At 41.2% G+C, this 19,543-nt stretch overlaps 1 protein-coding gene across 1 annotated transcript in view; it reads left to right on the top strand.

The window, feature by feature from the left end:
• COLEC12 (collectin subfamily member 12) overlaps positions 1 to 19,543 on the top strand; it is a 118,871-nt gene that overhangs the window by 92,568 nt on the left and 6,760 nt on the right. Inside the window, exons 3-7 of the mRNA XM_083187546.1 lie at positions 758 to 880; positions 3,965 to 4,063; positions 7,859 to 8,905; positions 13,176 to 13,679; positions 17,068 to 17,204. Of these exons, the coding sequence (XP_083043672.1) occupies positions 758 to 880; positions 3,965 to 4,063; positions 7,859 to 8,905; positions 13,176 to 13,679; positions 17,068 to 17,204 (1,910 nt within the window). The remainder of the gene's footprint in view (positions 1 to 757; positions 881 to 3,964; positions 4,064 to 7,858; positions 8,906 to 13,175; positions 13,680 to 17,067; positions 17,205 to 19,543) is intronic.

Raw genomic sequence — 19,543 nt, 5'->3', positions numbered from 1 at the left:
AAATAAAAGAGAGATTTAGATGTTTATTTAACACTCTCCATTTTATCACTTTTTGAAGCTTGATATCTGGCCCGAAATGCAGGATGCCATTGCCCACTATAAGAAATTTATAGCATTTCTTATACATAAGCCATATTGTATTTAGGTCTAATGGTCATTTTTAAGCTTTGATATGTCAGTATTACACTTACAACTGTGGTGATTCGGTGATTGGTATCTTTGCCTCATTCAGTAGCTCTGGGGCTCAGTTACATACATGATGCTATCTACGTGTAATTTGTATGTCCTTATCGTAACTGTAGGTCTCCATGTGTAAAGCAGTGTACACACAGCTGCAATGTAATGTCCTTTCTTTTCAATCCTGAGTGATTCCCGCACATATAATATTTTTCTGTTTGATTTCGATGCCACAGGATCTAATTGAAATCAAATGTGTTCGATTTCCATTCGATTTCGATTTGATTTTGCTTATATAAGCAAAATCGAATAGAAACATAGAAGAAATTGAACCACGTGCACACCACATTTATGTGTGATTGTGTGTTGGACTGCCTTTGGTAGGTAAATTAGTTTGCAATCTCTACTGATGCAAGGACTGATGTGCCTGGATAAAGATGATTACACGTTGGTGTAGAATATATTGGTACTATATAAATAAGATTCTAGTAATTTATATAGTGTTTTACAGGTCATTTACTGATGCACTTATCGCAGGAGGCCTCAATATCTTACATGTTATATTTTCTTATTTCTGCAGGAATACAAGAAGGCACTCAGTGTACGAAGTGTAAAAATAACTGGGCACTGAAATTTTCAATCATATTGCTGTATATTCTTTGTGCCTTACTCACTATCACAGTGTCAATATTAGGATACAAAGGTATGTGCACTTTCCTTATTGTCTTTTATTGGATTGTAAAGTATCTATGGCTTGCCTTTGTTCCATTTGATTGAAGCTTCGTATTCGTATTCTATACGAGAATCCCATATGATAAAGCGAAACACTGCTACCACCTGATTTATATGATGCACGGTTGGCTGTTTGATGTTAAGCTGCTGGATAAATAATACAACTAGCTGTCGCCCGAGAACAGTTTTAATCTTGACTTGTTTGATTGTTGACATTCTAGGACAGTTGTAGGGGCAAATGTAATATCCTGTGAGTTGCAGTCAGGCTCATGATTTTGGTCATTTTGGCACCATATTTAATTCCTCCCAACTTCCTCATTGTCCCAATCGGGACTCCAAAAAGGGATGGCAAAACGGGCTCCTCCCATTTAACATTACTGTGGGGGCATTCTGTCTCCTATGAATTTGCACAGAATCTAATGTTAAGCAGAGCAGCGAAATGTCAGGGGGACTTGCAGATGTCCCCCACTGGGAGACACCATGGCCCGTGTGTGGGACAGTGGAATAGTCCCAATAAACTGGACTATCCAGTGTAAATCGGGACAATTGGAAGGTATGATATTTAAGGGGCCATTATTTTAAAAGATAAAACCATGTTGATTCAGTCTGTTAAAATTTGGAAGTTTTAAAACTAGCAGCTGAGTTGTCAAAAATGTGTGACTAGTTTTCTATAACATTTACCCCCATAAGGTATTTCCAAAGTTTCCAGGACACAGACTATATACTATTCAGTTTAGTCACCCAGCAGACTAACAAAACAATACCCCAATATTGGGTGAGATTTAATAGGATGAGAGTTTCAGAAAGTGAGAGATTTGGGGCGGGATATACTAAAGGGAAAATGCGGTAAAACTGGAGTTTTCCTATGTACCATTACCCGTCTCCGCTGGGCAGGGTATCGCCACCCTCTGGGTGACGATACCCTATAGAAGTCTATGGGCTTCTATCGCCGTCCGCACGACCCCCCCCCCCCTCTCGTCCTCCATCGATCTCCTCCTCCCCCAGCAGGTGTTACAGCCGGGAGGACATCCGGCTGCAGGGGGGAGGAGGAGACGCAGGGGGACACTTGACAGCCGCCGGGATGTGACGATGACCCCCGCACACCACATTACAGGTATCGCGGGGGTCTCCGTCACCGCAACCGATGCTAGTTAGTACATTTAGTTAGTATATTAATACATCCCGCCCATGGTGAGAAATCTCCAGGTTTTTTTAAAGCGCCAATCATTTACACTGCAAAATCAAACTGGTTTTGCAGTGTAAATGATTGCCACTTCAAAAAAAATTGAGATTTTCTTGATACCAAGCCAGTCCACAATACCAGTACTGATTAATTGTGCGGCCATGAAAAAGAATGAAGACCTTTTCCTGCACAGTAAACAGGGGAATATCCAGTCTCGTGGTTAAGTACCCACCCCATGCTTCAGGAGCTTTGAGGAAATATCTGACATTAAAGTCCCTCTCTGGGGTTTAATGTGCGGTGAAACCATTACATCCACATTTTACACATAATCAAAAGGTTAGCTCATGTCATGGGGACAAGGTTGTTTAATTGAATGGCACCAAGAATGAAACTCAGAGGTTCCACTCGGCAAACCCCATTGCTGATTGCCATAGAGACTTCTGGGAGGAGACTCCCTTATAAAATACTATTTGGAGGCATCATTTGACCATTTAACTATCTATGTCCGAGTTTTCTTTTTCTGGAGAGGCAAGAAATGTAAGCAAATTGAAGCATGGGCCTGACTCAGACTCCTTCACCTGGCTGCAAATTCGCAGCCCTAGCAATCATCAATTGGCCGCGCATGCGCACAGTACGCTAAATGTCTGACCGAAGGCAGTGAGAGAAGGCAGTGAGAGAAGGCAGTGAGAGAAGGCTAGCCTTTGCTCACTGCTCGCAGGGTGAATACCTACAATTACATTGTAACCATACAATACAGTATAATTTTCAGTCGGCAGGGGAACATACAGAAGGTGTTATCACTTGACCCAGTGGGGATGGATCAGTACTGGAGTAGCAATCTCCTTTGATTTGCCAGAATTTTGCATTCTATTCTGATATGAGTAGCTGTTCCCTGCCATCATTTCCCAATCCTGGTATGAGGGCATCTTGTGGCCATACCAGTTATTGCAAGACTAAACCTAATGATCACACTTGTATATTCAGAGAAAGGCAACACATTACAATCTACTAAATATAGACATACAATTAATACACTGATCCGTGCAGGCTTCTGCCAAATACGCCAGAAAAATTACGTGTATTTTGCTGGCGTATTTGGCCGGCAATTATTGGCCGTATTTCGTTAATTGACGGTTATTAGCAGCCGTATTAGTAAATTAGCAATCACCATCTTTCGATGGTGTATAGATTCATATTTGTAAATACAAATACGAATTTGCTATCAATACGAATACAAATGAATGTATATTCGGGATAGTAAATCACAAAAATACGAATACGCCTAAAAAAATAATTCGTATTTTGCAGTACAAATACGTGGTTTTTTTTAGTATTTGGCTTACTAAATTTCCCTTGAATCTTAAGATGAGTTCATAATAATTTATTAAAAGCAGTAGGGCATGTGTTATAATACTCACAATCACAGCACACTGACACAAACCACAGAGAGATAACCAGTAATACAGATAAGCACAATGATATAATTGGATGAGCCATAGTACATCTTCCCAGAATAGGGTTACATCATGGGTCTTCAAACTGTGGTCCTCCAGATGTTGTGAAACTACAAATCCCAGCATGCCTTGTCACAGTTTTGCTATAAGGGAGTGTTAAAACTGTGGCAAGGCATGCTGGGATTTGTAGTTTCACAACATCTGGAGGGCCACAGTTTGAAGACCCAAGGGTTACATGATCACTGGCAGTAGTTACTGTACCATAGGTCAATAGCAGCCAGACAGGCAGTCCAGTCTATTTGACATTTTTTTAATGTCAGATATTATGTGCATAACAGTCAAAGAGCCTTACGACATAATATTCAATCATTTATATATTGGAAAATAAATTAACCAGTATCTTTTGGGTTTTTAACAGTTGTAGAAAAAATGGACGGTGTTTCAGATGATATGGAAAAGTCCAACGTGGGATACATTAATAAAATCTCTGAAGTGGAGCAGAATTTGAAGAAATTAGGTACAGTAAATACAAACAGTTGACTATTTTATTTCAGTCTTATTTTTAAGGTCTGTTAAGTCTGACCAGGGCAGCCGAGAGGAATGCTGGACCCCGGTAAAATTTGGGGGCCGTGGCCTAAGTGTGGGGGTGTGGGCACCTCCCGCACTTAGGCCATGCCCCCAAAATGTTTAGAGGAGGGTGAAAGAAAACTCTAAAAACTGTAATCTCAGCAGCAGCACACACCTACAGCATGTGCTGTGCTGACAGCAGGCTCAGCATGACCTCTCATGCTGTCAGTGAGACGCTTATGCTGAGCCTGCTGTCAACACAGCACATGATGTAGAAGTGTGTGCTGCTGTTGCTACCTGGGAGGGAGGGAGGGGGAAGGGAGGGGTCAGACCAGGGCCCCTGTGGGGCCCCTCCAGCAAGCCTGGGCCCAGGTAATTAGTACCCGCTCCCCCCCCCCCCCCCCTTTCTCGGCTGCCCTGAGTCTGACTGATAGTATAATAGCTTGTGTTGTCATAACATTGTATTGATATGTCCAAGCTTCACAGGTTCTAGGGAGTAAATTTACTAAAGCTTCTAAGATTTTCTAGGATGCTATAGAGAAATGATAGGCAGAATCACATTGGTTGCTAGGGGGAAACATCACCCTAGACCAGTGGTTTCCAAACTGTGTGCCTAGGCACCCTGGGGTGCCTCAGGACACTTACAGGGGTGCCTTGGGTTGGTGGACCAGGATCAATTCATATTAGTTATGTGCAATGTAACAGGCAAAAGCAGTGCAAGTGGCTGCCAATTATAACATATGTGGACAAACAGGAGCAAATCCTGTCCCTCACCAGATAACTGTGACATATAAACACAATGCACTTACTTTTATATTTTTTCCTGAATTTCTCAATAAGGAACATTTGGCCTAGGGGTGCCTTGAAAACATTTTGATGCTCTAGGGTGCCATGATTCAAAAAAGTTTGGGAACCCCTGCCTTAGACCCTTTAGTAAATTTACCCTGAATAATAATTGTGAAAAAAAAAACACAAGCTACAACAAGTGGCAAGTGGGAAACGCATAAATCCGTGCAGCTTCCTCTAAAGTTGCACCTGCTCAGTGCATGAGGTTCTGACAGTTATAAAAAAGGGCCACTGGGTGACAAATGCAGGACATTTTTAGATAAATACAAAAGAATGTGGAAAATGTTCGAATGAGGTATCTCACGGTATCTTGCATTTATGTTATATAAGCACATCAAACACATGAAATGCACACAAATATATTTTATTTGAGCATGAAACAAAATTTGTGTACAATCCCAAACACTGAATTTGAATGCCAGGCAATTATGTCCTTGCACATATTTAGTGCCAGTTACATGTTTTTTTCCCCAGTAGTGCCAGTCACAGATGTCCCCAGTAGGTTTTTAGCAAAAAAAAAAAAAAAAGTACATTTTGGAGACTGTGGTTTTCAGAATAATTTGGATAACGGATATTTGGGTAAGGGGTGAGTCCCATCCCTAAAGCTAAAGGTGCCCATACACGTTACAATTATTGTGTACAATATCGCTTCTCATCTGATCTCATTTTATAGGTTTTGCAGTGCAATAAGATGAGATGAGATGAGATGAGATCTAGTACAAAAAGTATGTGCTGCACATACTTTTTGTACTAGATCTCATCTCATCGCAAAACCGAGATGCGATGAGATGCGATATTGTATACAATAATTGTAATGTGTATGGGCACCTTAAGACATCTCATAATGGTATACAATATTCAAAACTACGTAAAAATCCCAAATAATTCTGGTCCCAAGCATCTCAGATATGGTAATCTCACCCTGTACCAAGTAACGTATATTAGTATTTTATTTTCATCTTTTTCTATGACATTTCAAAAGTGCATTTTTTTTTATTGAATTCTTGAAGTTGTCAGGTCCCGATAATACATCATGGTACATAACGAAGCATAGAAACAAACCAACAAACCATGCTTGGGTATTACAATTTCAATATGAGCGAGTGCATTACAATACAGAAGGTAAAACTAGTATGAACATTTTGAGACTGAAGTAGATAAAGAAGAAAGATCATAGGGTTAGGGAGAGAGAAGGTGGAAGACTATACAGTAGCTATTGAGAGTGAAAGGGACAATAACCAAACCGTTCAAATGAGTAGTTACTGTAGGTAGCATGAAGCAGGAAGGGGGCGTGTGCTGCTTTACAGATCAGCCCTATCATGCAAAAACTTATTTCAGGTGTGGTTTGCAGAAATATTAAGATATTTCATTGATTGGTAGAAGTAATAATTCTGATATACAGAAATATTTAAACACGTGGGTGTAGGATAACAACTCACAGTGGGCCTGATTCAGTATAGTAGTACTGTGAGGTTTGCATACTATTCTGGTTGTTGTTGGTCCTGCGGTGTTGCTGGCAGTTCCCCTAAAGCCACAGTATAAGGGTGGGCCAGGGTCGAGGTTGGCCTGCGTTATTTATGTAAGTGCCAAGGTCAGGATAGTCACAATGGTGATCCAATCCTGTGTCTTTAGATGCAGCACAACGATCTGCAAAGTTCTCAGGAGGTGGTTTATCTACCCAGAACCCTCCTTTATCATTAGCATATACATAGTTGTACAGTATTGCGCTTCTCTGTGCAATACCGTACAACTATGGATTAGGCACAGTGTGTAACTATGTGAAATAGGAATCTAGATGATGCAGAACAGGAAAATGTGTTTCTATACAATCCAAGGATAAATAACAATATAAGGATGTTTGAAAGTCAGACTTGGTATAGATCGAGCTTATAGAATTCTGCCAGGGCATTATGGGACTTGTAGGTAAAACAAACAACTTCCTGTATAATGTCCTGCCTCTGCTTTACTAAAATACCAGATTATAGTGAGTCCCAATTCGCTGAAGCTCACAGAGTAGCCTTTTAGCCCATTATAATGTGATAATTGCTTATGAGCTATTGGCCCTTATTCTGGTTTACTCGCAAAGGCAAATTCCTTCTCAAATGGACAAAACTATGTGCACTGCAGGGTGGTAGATGTAACATGTGCAGTGAGAATTAGATTTGTGTGAGGTTTTACTTCAAAGTGAGATCTATATTGCAGTGTAAAAATAAAGCAGTCAGTATTTTCCCTGCACAGAAACAACCCAACTCACCCAAATCTAACTCTCTCTGCACAGGTTTCATCTGCCCTACCTGCAGTGCACATGGTTTTGTCCATTTGAGAAGGAATTTGCCTTTGCGAGTGAACCCGAATAATGCCCATATTGAATACCATGCTCGCTTTTAAGCCCCATACACCCTAGGGCATGGGTCTTCAAACTGTGGCCCTCCAGATGTGAAACTACATGTTCCAACATGCATTGCCACATTTTTTCCTATAAGAGCATGCCAAAACTGTCAGGGCATGCTGGGACATGTAGTTCCACAACATCTGGAGGGCCACAGTTTGAAGACCCATGCACAGGATATTGTGAACAATATCGGTCAGAAAGTGGCTTCTGAGCAATATCGTTCACATTATCATCTAGTGTGTACACTCAATACGATTGATGCCTTCTGAACATGTCGGTCAATTTGGTTGTATAGCCAAATAACCTGCCTGTTCAGCGGCTACTGGTGACGTTACTGAACGATATTGGCGGCTATTATTATTTAGTGTGACCCACAGCCGATACTGTTAATTATATCGTCTGCGGCCCCCGTCATTTATTGTGTATGTGACTTTACTTTTTTCAAATAAAGAAGTGACAATCTTATATCATGCTCATACCTGTTCTTAACTCATATACATTTTACAGATGACATAGCAGGAGAAAAATCGGTCAGCACCAACTCCGAGCTTTCAAGCGTAAGGTCAGATATCTTGGCCATCCGTCAGCAGCTACGTGAGATTACTGAGAAAAGCAGCCGAAACAAAGATGCCATGGACAAGCTGCAAGAAGCTGATGGCCTACTAGACGCTAAGCAAAACCAAATGAAAAATAACTTGGACAATAACTCTCTGATGATTAACAGAGTCAATCAAACATTACAGGTTTATAACAGTTACGTCTCCAGTCTACAACAAGACACCACCAGTCTGCAGACAAATCTTCAGAGCCAGATGCAGTCAAGCAGCATGATCACGATGAGTATAAGTAACCTAAACTTGACACAAACCCAGCAAAGAAATGTCCTAAGCACATTGCAGAGATCTGTGGATGATACCAGCCAAGCTATCCAACGGATCAAGAATGAATTTGGGAGCACACAGCAAGCCTTTTTCCAAGCAAAGAAGGATACAGAACAGTTGAAGGAAAGAGTTCAGAACTTACAAAGTGTTGCAGCAAATAACTCCGCTCTTGTTAAGGCCAACAACGAGAGTGTAGAGGATATGAACAATCAGCTCAGCACTGTTAGTAGCCAAATCGACAATATTACAGTTATTGCCCAGACAAATGAACAGAACCTGAAGGATCTTCAGGATTTTCACAAAGAATATGTGACTCGGATAAATATCAAATTCAACTCTCTAGAAGATCGTTTCCAGAAATTTGAGGAAGATATAGTCGGTATTATTAGTAACATTAGCCACACTGCTCATCACCTAAGGACGCTGACTACCAACCTCAATGATGTAAGGACAACCTGCACCGAGACGCTGAGTAAGCACTCAGAGGATTTAATGCAGTTAAATAACTCTCTAACGGATATTCAGCTGGACACTTCCTCTCTTAAGAGTCAACAGGATACAATGAGACAAAGGTTAGATAACGAAGTAGCCAATTTATCAATTATTATGGAAGAAATGAAGGTGGTGGATTCAAAACATGGACAACTGATTAAAAATTTTACAATATTGCAAGGTAAGATATATGCCCAGTTCCGGGTGTTATTTTATGTATGCATAAATGAGTGGTTTATTTTAGATGGCTCTAATGGTAAACATGAGCAACACATATCTGTGCACCACACAGCAAACAGAAGCTGAGAAGGTACCTAAAAACTGTGACTGTGGTCACTCGGTGATATGAGAGATGTATATATCTTTTAATACTTGATATTACTGTAGTTCATGTGTTCTTGTGGTTTGCAAACATTGTTGCCATTGACAGGGGCATCAATTACCCCTGTGGTACCCATTGTGGAGAAGAGTCATCATTGTGAAAGGCCAAGTGGTGTTGTGAAAGGGATGGGGCTTCCGTTAGGGGCAGGGCTTAGAGACCAGGACCCGTTTTCAGCATTCAGGGTCCAGAAGGCATGGGCAGGGCAGCCGAGAGGAATGCCGGGCCTCGGTAAAATTTTGGGGCCGTGGCCTAAGTGTGTGTTGTGGGAACCTCCCACACTTAGGCCACGCCCCCAAAATATTTAGAGGAGGGTGAAAGAAAACTCTAAAAACTGTAATCTCAGAAGCAGCACACACCTACAGCATGTGCTGTGCTGACTGCAGGCTCAGCATGACCTCTCACGCTGTCAGTGAGACACTCATGCTGAGCCTGCTGTCAGCACAGCACATGCTGTAGAAGTGTGTGCTACTGTTGCTACCCGGGAGGGATGGAGGGGCAAGGGAGGGGTCAGACCAGGGCCCCTGCGGGGCCCCTTCAGCAAGTGTGGGCCCGGGTAATTAGTACCCACTCCCCCCCTCTCTCGGCTCCCCTGGGCATGGGCTACCCTCAGACGAGATGCTGCCGCGTGACAGTCTCCTGTAACTCTCGGCTCCTGTTGAAGGCACTATTCTCCGAGTGCAGCACAGCATCACTGGGGATGCTGGACACAACCCCAGAATGATGCAATTGAAATTTTCAGGGAGATCAGGTAGCCCAGCAGCTCTAGGGATTCTGGACACAACCCCGGAGTGATGCGAACAGGATTTCATTTGAGGTCATGCCGCTTTATGTTAGGTCATACCCTTTCTCCAGACATAGACAGCATGTGGGAGGGGTATGGAGTGCACACCAGGTGTCACCAGACCTGGTGATGCCTCTGTGTATGCCCACTAATTGATTGTAGGTGGTAAGTCTTCTGCATTACACTGATGTGTGAACTAAACTAGATGTGAATATTAAAAATGGATTTCATATTGAAAATGTGTGAATGCATTCCCATAGTGACACCACTGAACATACTGACTTGTAACTCTAGGAACATAACCTCTGACTTGTAACACCAGTGACATAACCACTGACTTGTAACTCCAGTAACATAACCACAGACTTGTAACTCCAGTAACATAACCTCTGATTTGCAAGTCCAGTGACATAACCTCTGATTTGTAACTCCAGTGATAAGGCACCAGCCAATAAGCTCCTGCCATTTTTAAAACACAGCTTGTAATATGACTGGAGCTGATTAACTGGTACTTTATCTCGGAGCACTTTATCTCTCGCCATGGCTTAGTTCATAGACTACACTGACTTGTAACTCTAGCAACATAACCACTGACTTGTAACTCCAGTGACATAAGCACTGACTTGTAGCTCCAGTAAAATAACCACTGACTTGTAACGCCAGTGACATAAGCACTGACTTGTAATGCCAGTGACATAACCACAGACTTGTTACTCCAGTAACATAACCACAGACTTGTAACTCCAGTGACATAACCACTAACATCTAACTCCAGTGACATAACGTCTGATTTGCAAGTCCAGTAACATAACCTCTGATTTGCAAGTCCAGTAAAATAACGTCTGATTTGCAAGTCCAGTGACATAACCTCTGATTTGTAACTCCAGTGATAAGGCACCAGCCAATAAGCTCCTGCCATTTTTAAAACACAGCTTGTAATATGACAGGAGCTGATTAACTGGTACTTTATCTTGGAGCACTTTATCTCTCACTAAGGCTTAGTTCATAGACTGCACTGACATGTAACTCTAGTAACATAACCACTAACTTGTAGCTCCAGTGACATAAGCACTGAGTAGTAACTCCAGTGACATAACCAGTGACTTGTAACTCCAGTGACATAAGTACTGACTTGTTGCTCCAGTGACATAACCACTAACATCTAACTCCAGTGACATAAGCACTGAGTAGTAACTCCAGTGACATAACCAGTGACTTGTAACTCCAGTGACATAAGTACTGACTTGTTGCTCCAGTGACATAACCACTAACATCTAACTCCAGTGACATAAGCACTGACTAGTAACTCCAGTGACATAACCAGTGACTTGTAACTCCAGTGACATAAGTACTGACTTGTAACTCCAGTGACATAACCACTAACATCTAACTCCAGTGACATAACTAGTAACTCCAGTGACATAACCACTGACTTGTTAATCCAGTGACATAAGCACTGACTTGTAGCTCCAGTGACATAATCAGTGACTTGTAGCTACAGTGACATAACTACTGACTTGTAACTCCAGTGACATAAGCGCTGACTTGTAGCTCCAGTGACATAAGCACTGACTTGTAGCTCCTGGATTAATCACATACCATCTAGTTGGATCATCCAAAACATCCACATCCAGGGCAGCTAAGAGACAGACCATGGGTGATAAAACAACTTGTGGTATACCTGTAGTGCAGTGATTTTCAACCTTTTTACCTTGTGGCACACTAAATAAGATTTTATTGCCAAAGAACACCATGAGATCCCCACAGGGCAAACACATTGGCCCCTACTGAAAAAAAAAAAAAAACAATTGGCCCCCATATAAAAAACAATCGCACTGGTAACAAAAATAAAATACATTGGCCCTTTACATAAAAAGAGACAAGTAAATAACAGTTGAACTGGTGGTGGCTGTAAACTAGTTTGGGCATCTCTACATCTGGGGGCACACTTGAGAACAGATCAAGGTAAACTAGTGTGCCACGGCACAGTGGTTGAAAAATACTGCTGTAGTGTATACAATATCTGTAACACCTGTCCAGAAAGTCACTGTATGGGGGCACGACTATATTAGATGCCAAACAGAACCCTCATGGGCTCCACATTTGGGGCATTGTGATGTATTTTTAATGCATTTTAACACATCCTTTATCATTTACATTTAATAAATATCTTTTCTCAATACTCAGAAATGTGTGTTATCCATGTTAACTTTAAAACTTCCAGAATAAAATAAAAGAAATACATTTACAGTATATCTATGAGTGAATTTTATAAACAAAAAGGTTCAAGAAAGTATCATGAAAAGTGCTTTTAAGGCAAAAAGTAAGAACTAAAAAGATCAAAAAGTTAGGGTTCTGTTTGTTAAGCGTTGTAGAGAGATAACATACCATCTAGCCACCTCCTGACATGATAAAGGTTGTGTTGGAAAAATGGCAATTAGAGGCTGATTGTCGTTGCCACTTCATCACTTATCTTGTAAAGAGAGGCGTTATCCATTAATATTATCATTATATTACATATTATTTGTTTATTTATATATATATATATATATATATATACTTCCACAAAAAAGGATGGCACTCGGGAGACTTGAAGAATGGTGAAAAAGAAGTAAATGCTGTACTTACCTATCAGCATTTACATATCTTGCAGTCCAATGACAGGACTTCTGTGTTCTGCACCCGGAGTTCTATCTGCGCATGTGCCGAGTAATGCGTGCGCCGCCGGGGATGCTGGGAGGGATCCGGTTGGATCCCTCACAGCAGGGGAAGTGCAAAAGAAGCCCATAAGTTTCTATGGGCAATGCTGGTTTTAAAATCGCGTTGCCCACCACATCCAAGCCCCAGAATGTACCGCATTGCAGGCTTGGAGCATATGGGGGCTCCAAAAACTTCATTTTCGGAGGATTGGCCGCATTTTTTACTTTCATGCATTTTGGACAGAGGAAGAGGAGGAGACTAAAAGAGTGGGGGTGGTGACTAAAAAAGAAAAGAAAATCAAGTCTAAGTAAAATATAAAACATGTTTTCCTTTAAAACTGAAGCCACAGACACTAGACAAGTTTTAAAAGATATCGCTCAGAAGGGCCCTTTTGAGTGACATTGTTTAAAATCTTGTCTAGTGTGTATGCTCAATATTGTTAACAATGCACACTTCTGCACATTGTTACTGACACACCCCGTCATTTCATTAAATGTATACTCTGTAAAACATTTGCAGTTTGTTTTCACTGCATTTACTTGTTTCATAAATACATTAGTAAATAATATATATGGTTCTTTTTCTCAGGACCACCAGGTCCTAGAGGACCCAAAGGTGAGAGAGGACCCCCAGGTCTCATGGGGCCCATGGGATCAAGGGGACAGACTGGGGAAAAAGGAGAACAAGGGCCAGCAGGACCGGCTGGTGAAAAAGGCCCCCCTGGACCAATGGGCCCTCCAGGAGAAAAAGGATCAAAAGGCTCAAGGGGTTCGCAAGGAAATAAAGGTCAAAGGGGATCACCCGGAAAAAGTGGTGAACCTGGACCTAGAGGAGAACCTGGATTAGCAGGACCACCTGGAATTGCTGGATCACCTGGGCCGAGTGGGCCTCCAGGTCCACAAGGAGTTAAAGGAGCCATAGGAGAACCTGGAGTTTCTGGTGTTAGAGGAGCACCTGGTCCACCAGGCCCACCGGGCATGACTGGATTACCTGGTTTTCAAGGACCACCTGGACCTCCTGGAGATGTTGTACGATCTTTATCACTGCATGATGTTTCCACACCAGAAATCACAATAAACCCTTCAGTGCCTGGTAAGGAAAAAATCATTGTATATCTAGTTAGTGTTTTGGTTGCTAACACTTTTATACAAACTAGAACAAAGTGGTGAAAGTATGTGGTGTTAATATGAAAAAGCAAGCACTATAATGTGTCTGACCACTAATAGTAAATAGCACCCCACATTCTAGTAACGTTAGTCAATGCACAAGGACATTTACATCTGTTTGCTTACTGATGCGCTGTTTGAGAACTTCCGAACGGTTCTCCACCTCATCTGGTAACTTTGCCCCTTTCTATGGCAATTCCGTTTTAATTGTCTATGTTTTAAGTTTCTTTGGATTTTTGTATATATATATATATATATATATATATATATATATATATATATATATATATATATATATATATATGCAGTTTTTGAAGAGCAGCACAACCACTTAATAGGGTAACTGGCTCCGGTGCCTTCCTTAAGGGGAGAGCCCCAAACGTAATATAGACCAGAACGGCGGCACCCGGAGACTAGGAAAATAAAGTAACAACTGCAGGTTGGCGTGATCAAACGTTTTCGATGTTTATTACATCGTCATCAGGATGGTGCACATGAACACAGAACATACCTTTATACATGAGCCAAACCACGTGAAGGTACCCATACACTCCCAGACCGGGTGATGCGCCCAACAATGACGTCATCGCCCCGTTACCGGTTGCCAGGGTGACCACCATAATAAATACATACAAAACGATGTTTGAAATGGACTGGCCTGATTATGCTTTCACTTTGATTTCAAACATCGTTTTGTATGTATTTATTATGGTGGTCACCCTGGCAACCGGTAACGGGGCGATGACGTCATTGTTGGGCGCATCACCCGGTCTGGGAGTGTATGGGTACCTTCACGTGGTTTGGCTCATGTATAAAGGTATGTTCTGTGTTCATGTGCACCATCCTGATGACGATGTAATAAACATCGAAAACGTTTGATCACGCCAACCTGCAGTTGTTACTTTATTTTCCTAGTCTCCGGGTGCCGCCGTTCTGGTCTATATATATATATATATATATATATATATAAATATCCTTGCTAAAATGGTGTTACACCATATACATGTCTCCTCTCTATTTTGGATTTGTATACGGAGCCATACAGTGGTCCAAAAACCTATCTCTTCGGGGGTTTAAAAAGGATGTATGATCTCATTCACTATTGAAGCATCTCAAGATGCGCCTGGCTCTGTGCTTGTAGCGTGTGTTCCTGTGCTGCTACTGGCTGTCACCATCATCGAGTACTTCTACCTGCCCCATAAGAAGTGCATTAGTTGTGCTCCTAATAGACATGTATCTACTTATGTGTAGCTGTGCATAAGAGTACAAGCCCTTTATTGAAATATTCCCTCTTTAAGTGGGCATATATTCAACCAGGGCCTAATTGTGGGCTACATGGGCCCAGAGCTGAAATTGATCATGTGCCTATTCCACGTGGGCTTGTACACCCCCTACACTATCGTCCTTGATGTCTCCATAAATGCGGAAAAGTAGAAAAATTACATCATTTTTAATAAGCGTGATCTATAGCCAACCATGTAGCCAACTGTGAAAATGGTCATCGACATGCTGTCATGACAATGGGCCTGTTTAAATGTGGATCTGTAGTCCAATCAGCTCCAATGTAAATCTTTTCCTTTAACCCTTATGCTGGGTGCGCTAAAAACTAGACTATGTGTGTATACAACTAAACTGATGGGTGAAAGGACCCTGTGATGGCAAGTACATACACAGTTGCTGATGCAGAAGGCGATGGATCGACATGGGATGTTATACTGTATTTTGCAGCATGGCATCGCTAGAAAAGTCTTCTGTCAACATATCGCCTAGTATGTGCCCAGCTTATGTTTCTATACTTTAACCCTTTGAGTGCCAACATCTCTGTGAGAGATGGACACAAATATCTGCTACAAATGCTAAAAATGCCAGCGTCGCTCACATTTGTTATATAAATTCAAATAAAAAATGTTGTGTAAAAAAAGGTTATGTTTCCTGGATAAGGTGAACATTACAGGTAAGAATGATAAATAAAAATGTTTGCTCGGCAATTTTCACACCAATTTTGAGAAATTCACTTGGCACTCAAAGGGTTAACAGCAGTCACTCAATAACGCCACCAGCAGCTTCAAAACAAAGGAAATATACATGAAAGTTCCCCAGATATACGGAACAGATTACATCTCATAAAGGGGCAGATGTATGAACGGTCGGTATGGGGGAGAAGGGGTATTAGCGCACGTTATGTGCACTGATACCGCTTCTCCCCCATGTATGAAGAAGGTGAGATGCGGTAAAGGACAGGGGCGCTATGCGCCCCTGTCCATATCGGCGCTGCTATCAAAATGATAGCAGGCCGAATGTATGAACGGTCAGCATCGCTGACCGTTCCGCACGAAGCCTGCTTTGGCTTTGCCAGCATCAGGCTGGCGAAGCCCTATCTAAACAGCAGGGACAGCGCTGTCCCTGCTGTCAGCTGTGGGCTGCGCTGGGGATCTCGCGTGAACAGCGAGATCCCGCGCATGCCCAGTGCGGCCGGCTGGGGGACAGGAGATAGCGCATCAGTATTAACTGATGCGCTATCTCCAGAAAGGGACATCGCCGGAGGGGGGAGTTAACGCTCCCCCGCTTCGGCAGACAAGATGTTAATACATCTTGTCGATGTCCCTTCCTGCTTCGCCTCGCTATTGAAGCGAAGCAGGAAGTATCATAGCGGCGCGATAAGCGCTGCTATGATACATCTGCCCCAAAGTGTACTATACAGGTTTGCAGAGAAAGCTATGTGTACCTAGCAATCGTGTAGCACTAGCACTCTTCTTTCTACTACAAAGGAGTAATACATTGGAGAATTTAGATTATGGACAGAGAACCGAGATAGTTATGACCTATAGCCTGCAGGAACTAGAATGGTCATACAGCGCAAGATCGGATCATTGCAAGAACAGGCTCAGATATGCACCAGAAAATAGAAACTAGGACCATTTCCTAGTGTCGACCGAGTCACTGTCTACCCAGAAGGATACGTGCACAGTGATGAGAAGAAGCTGCTTAGAAGAAGAAGAAGCTTCTGCACTTAGCAGAGGCCATGATGTCGGAATGAAAGAAACTTGTGGATCAATGTTACATTTCTTTCAGGGTTTTTTTTATACTCTTCCAAATAAGCAACATCTTCCCCAAAATATCATTCCTTCAGTGGTGACCACTGGCCAGAAACTCAGACCTATAATTTTGAGGTCTGACGCTTAATATATTGCCCCAGTTTGCTAAACATATGATATAGTAAATCTACTGTACTATGAGCTTGTAAAATGCATAACTAACCTGCATGTAAGGCATACAAAATGATACATACAGTATATATGTTTTCTTTATTTTAGGTTGCCCATATGATTGGAGGAACTTCACAGACAAATGTTACTATTTCTCGAGTGGAAAGGATATATTTGATGATGCAAAGCTTTTCTGTGAAGAAAAAGGGGCTATGTTGGTTGTCATAGAAAGTAAAGAAGAACAAGTAAGGCTCACTGTGGGAAGGGGAGACATTGGGCATACATGCTATATAAATAGCACTGTGAGGCAGCTGTTATATCCATTGCAGTACTTGGTATAGGATGTGAGAGCCAGCAGGAGGGCGGTTACAATAACATCTTATGCTCACACCTTACCGCACTCATTTTGCAGTTCTCAAGGAACTTCTTCAGGACAATATTTAGGGAGATGTCTGCTATTTATTTTGCTGTTAGTTTATATCCCCAATCCGCTAATACTAGAACTTGTTTTCATTCCACTTCATTTTTCTGCTCTCTTCTGCCACAGGCATTAATTTTATTATATAGCAACAATCTTATTACATACACTTACAGTATATACCAATTTGTACCAAAAATATTGTAATTATATTAACCTGTACTTACACATATTTTTGATGCGTAAGAGGTACTTTACTAAAGGTCAATTTAGCTAGATTCACAGGGTTTTTTTGCAAAAAAAACCAAAAACATGCAATTTAGTCAATCAACTATTTACTGAGGATTCATTTGCATGGAAGTTGCATGTCAATTGTGACTTTGTACTCCAAATAGTGGCAAATTACCAATCGGAACAAACATCAACCAAATAACATTGGTATAATGGAATATCATTCATTTACTAAGATTCCGTTTGGTCAAATCTCTCCAATTCACACCAAGATCGTGACAAAGAATACACTAAATCAATGCACTAAAAAAAATTTAAGCATATTAACATTAAACAACTATTTTTTCTCTAAGTCCTTTCAAAAGCACCAATAAAATTGTGCAAAAATCCACCACTACCAAAAAAGCAACATGTAAAATCCATTGTAATTAACACTAAATCAATCAGAATGATAGTAGAAGCCTAACAACTCAACTGGAGCCCTCACTTTCTGCTCTTTAGCACGACACAGGCAGTTTATGTAGTAGCCTGGATGCAGCAGGTATGCAAGCAGTGATTTCAATATATGCAAATATTAAACTATTGTGGATATATGTATGTGGGACTGCAGCGGATTTCAGAGATATCTGTTTTGATTCCCCATTTTGGAGTATAAAAGCAGCCCCCTTAGGGTTCTATGGTAGTGTGAAGCTTGGCCCCAGTTGCTCACATTATTATTAGATGGCAAGCAGAAAAGGTTGGATAGCACTCAACGATGGTGCTAAGCTGCCCTAAATTAAATCACTTCCAGAAATGTCCACATTTCCAACAAGGTAAGACAAAATATCAAAAAGGTGGAATCAACTCTATAAAAGGCACTATATACATAACATCTAATTAAATGTGATAATCCAATACATTCCTTATCAAAGAGGAAAGAATTCCAATCCAATTCCTCCAGGGGGTCTTTCTCTGTGGTATCATAATCTCTCCCAGCTTTCTCCTTACTTTTCATAATGGTATGTGGAAGCAATAAAATGATAAACAAAAAAACAATGTTATCTGCAGTGAAGTCCAAACTCCCTTGCAAGGGACCCTGGTGAAAACCGCTGGGAAGTTATACTCCGCACCTTCACGAAGGAGATTCAGTCAATACTCACGACAAGAGAGTATATGCGTAGGTCCTACATTCTACCTGCCAAGCTCCCAGCTCCTCAAGTACAGCCCGCTCCTGGACTGCAGCCCGAGGTGGATCCACAACCACCTCCCAGTGTGACATAAGGCTAGTGGTTCTGCCTGGAGATGTAAATGAAAAATAGAGTTAATATAATTAGTCACTTTCCCCCAGAATTTACGTATTTTCAGGCATTTGTCCACATATTGTGCATTTGGACGTTTGCATTTAAGACAATCACCGGATCCCCCTGAGACCATGTATCTTCTCCTAGCTTGGGAAATGTAAACTCTATTAATAGTTTTAATATGAACTTCTTGAAGCCATGAGCTTCTTAAATATTTGAATGTGTTTTCATAGTGCTGCAGTAACACGTCAGGAGAAGATAAGGCTGGATATCTCGTTTCCATGCCAATATAGTTTCCTTCCAGATTTTTTCAGGAATTGATTGAGTCAAGTATTTAGTTTTATAAGGGTGTAAAACAATAAACCCCAAAAGCGATTGTATGGGATCAGGAGATAATAAAGATATTAAACGTTCATTCATTTTTTTTTTTTAGCATAAGCAGAAGCAGTAAATACATGAAAAATTGTTTCTGTGGGGTATATAATTTCTCATGTAAATCACTCAATTGTAAAATGATACCCCCTGGATCAAAAATATCTCTAATTTCTTTCCATTGCAAAAAGATATTATTTTCTAAACCAGGAATAAAAGTAGGATTTCCCCAATATGGTATATATCTGGAAGCTGTATAAGGTCGAGAAAGTTTAGAACAAAT

This window comes from Crinia signifera, chromosome 5 (assembly GCF_055691185.1).
Source record: "Crinia signifera chromosome 5, ASM5569118v1, whole genome shotgun sequence".
In the NCBI taxonomy this organism is placed as follows: Eukaryota; Metazoa; Chordata; class Amphibia; order Anura; family Myobatrachidae; genus Crinia; species Crinia signifera.
This window is presented reverse-complemented; position numbering and strand designations above follow the sequence as displayed.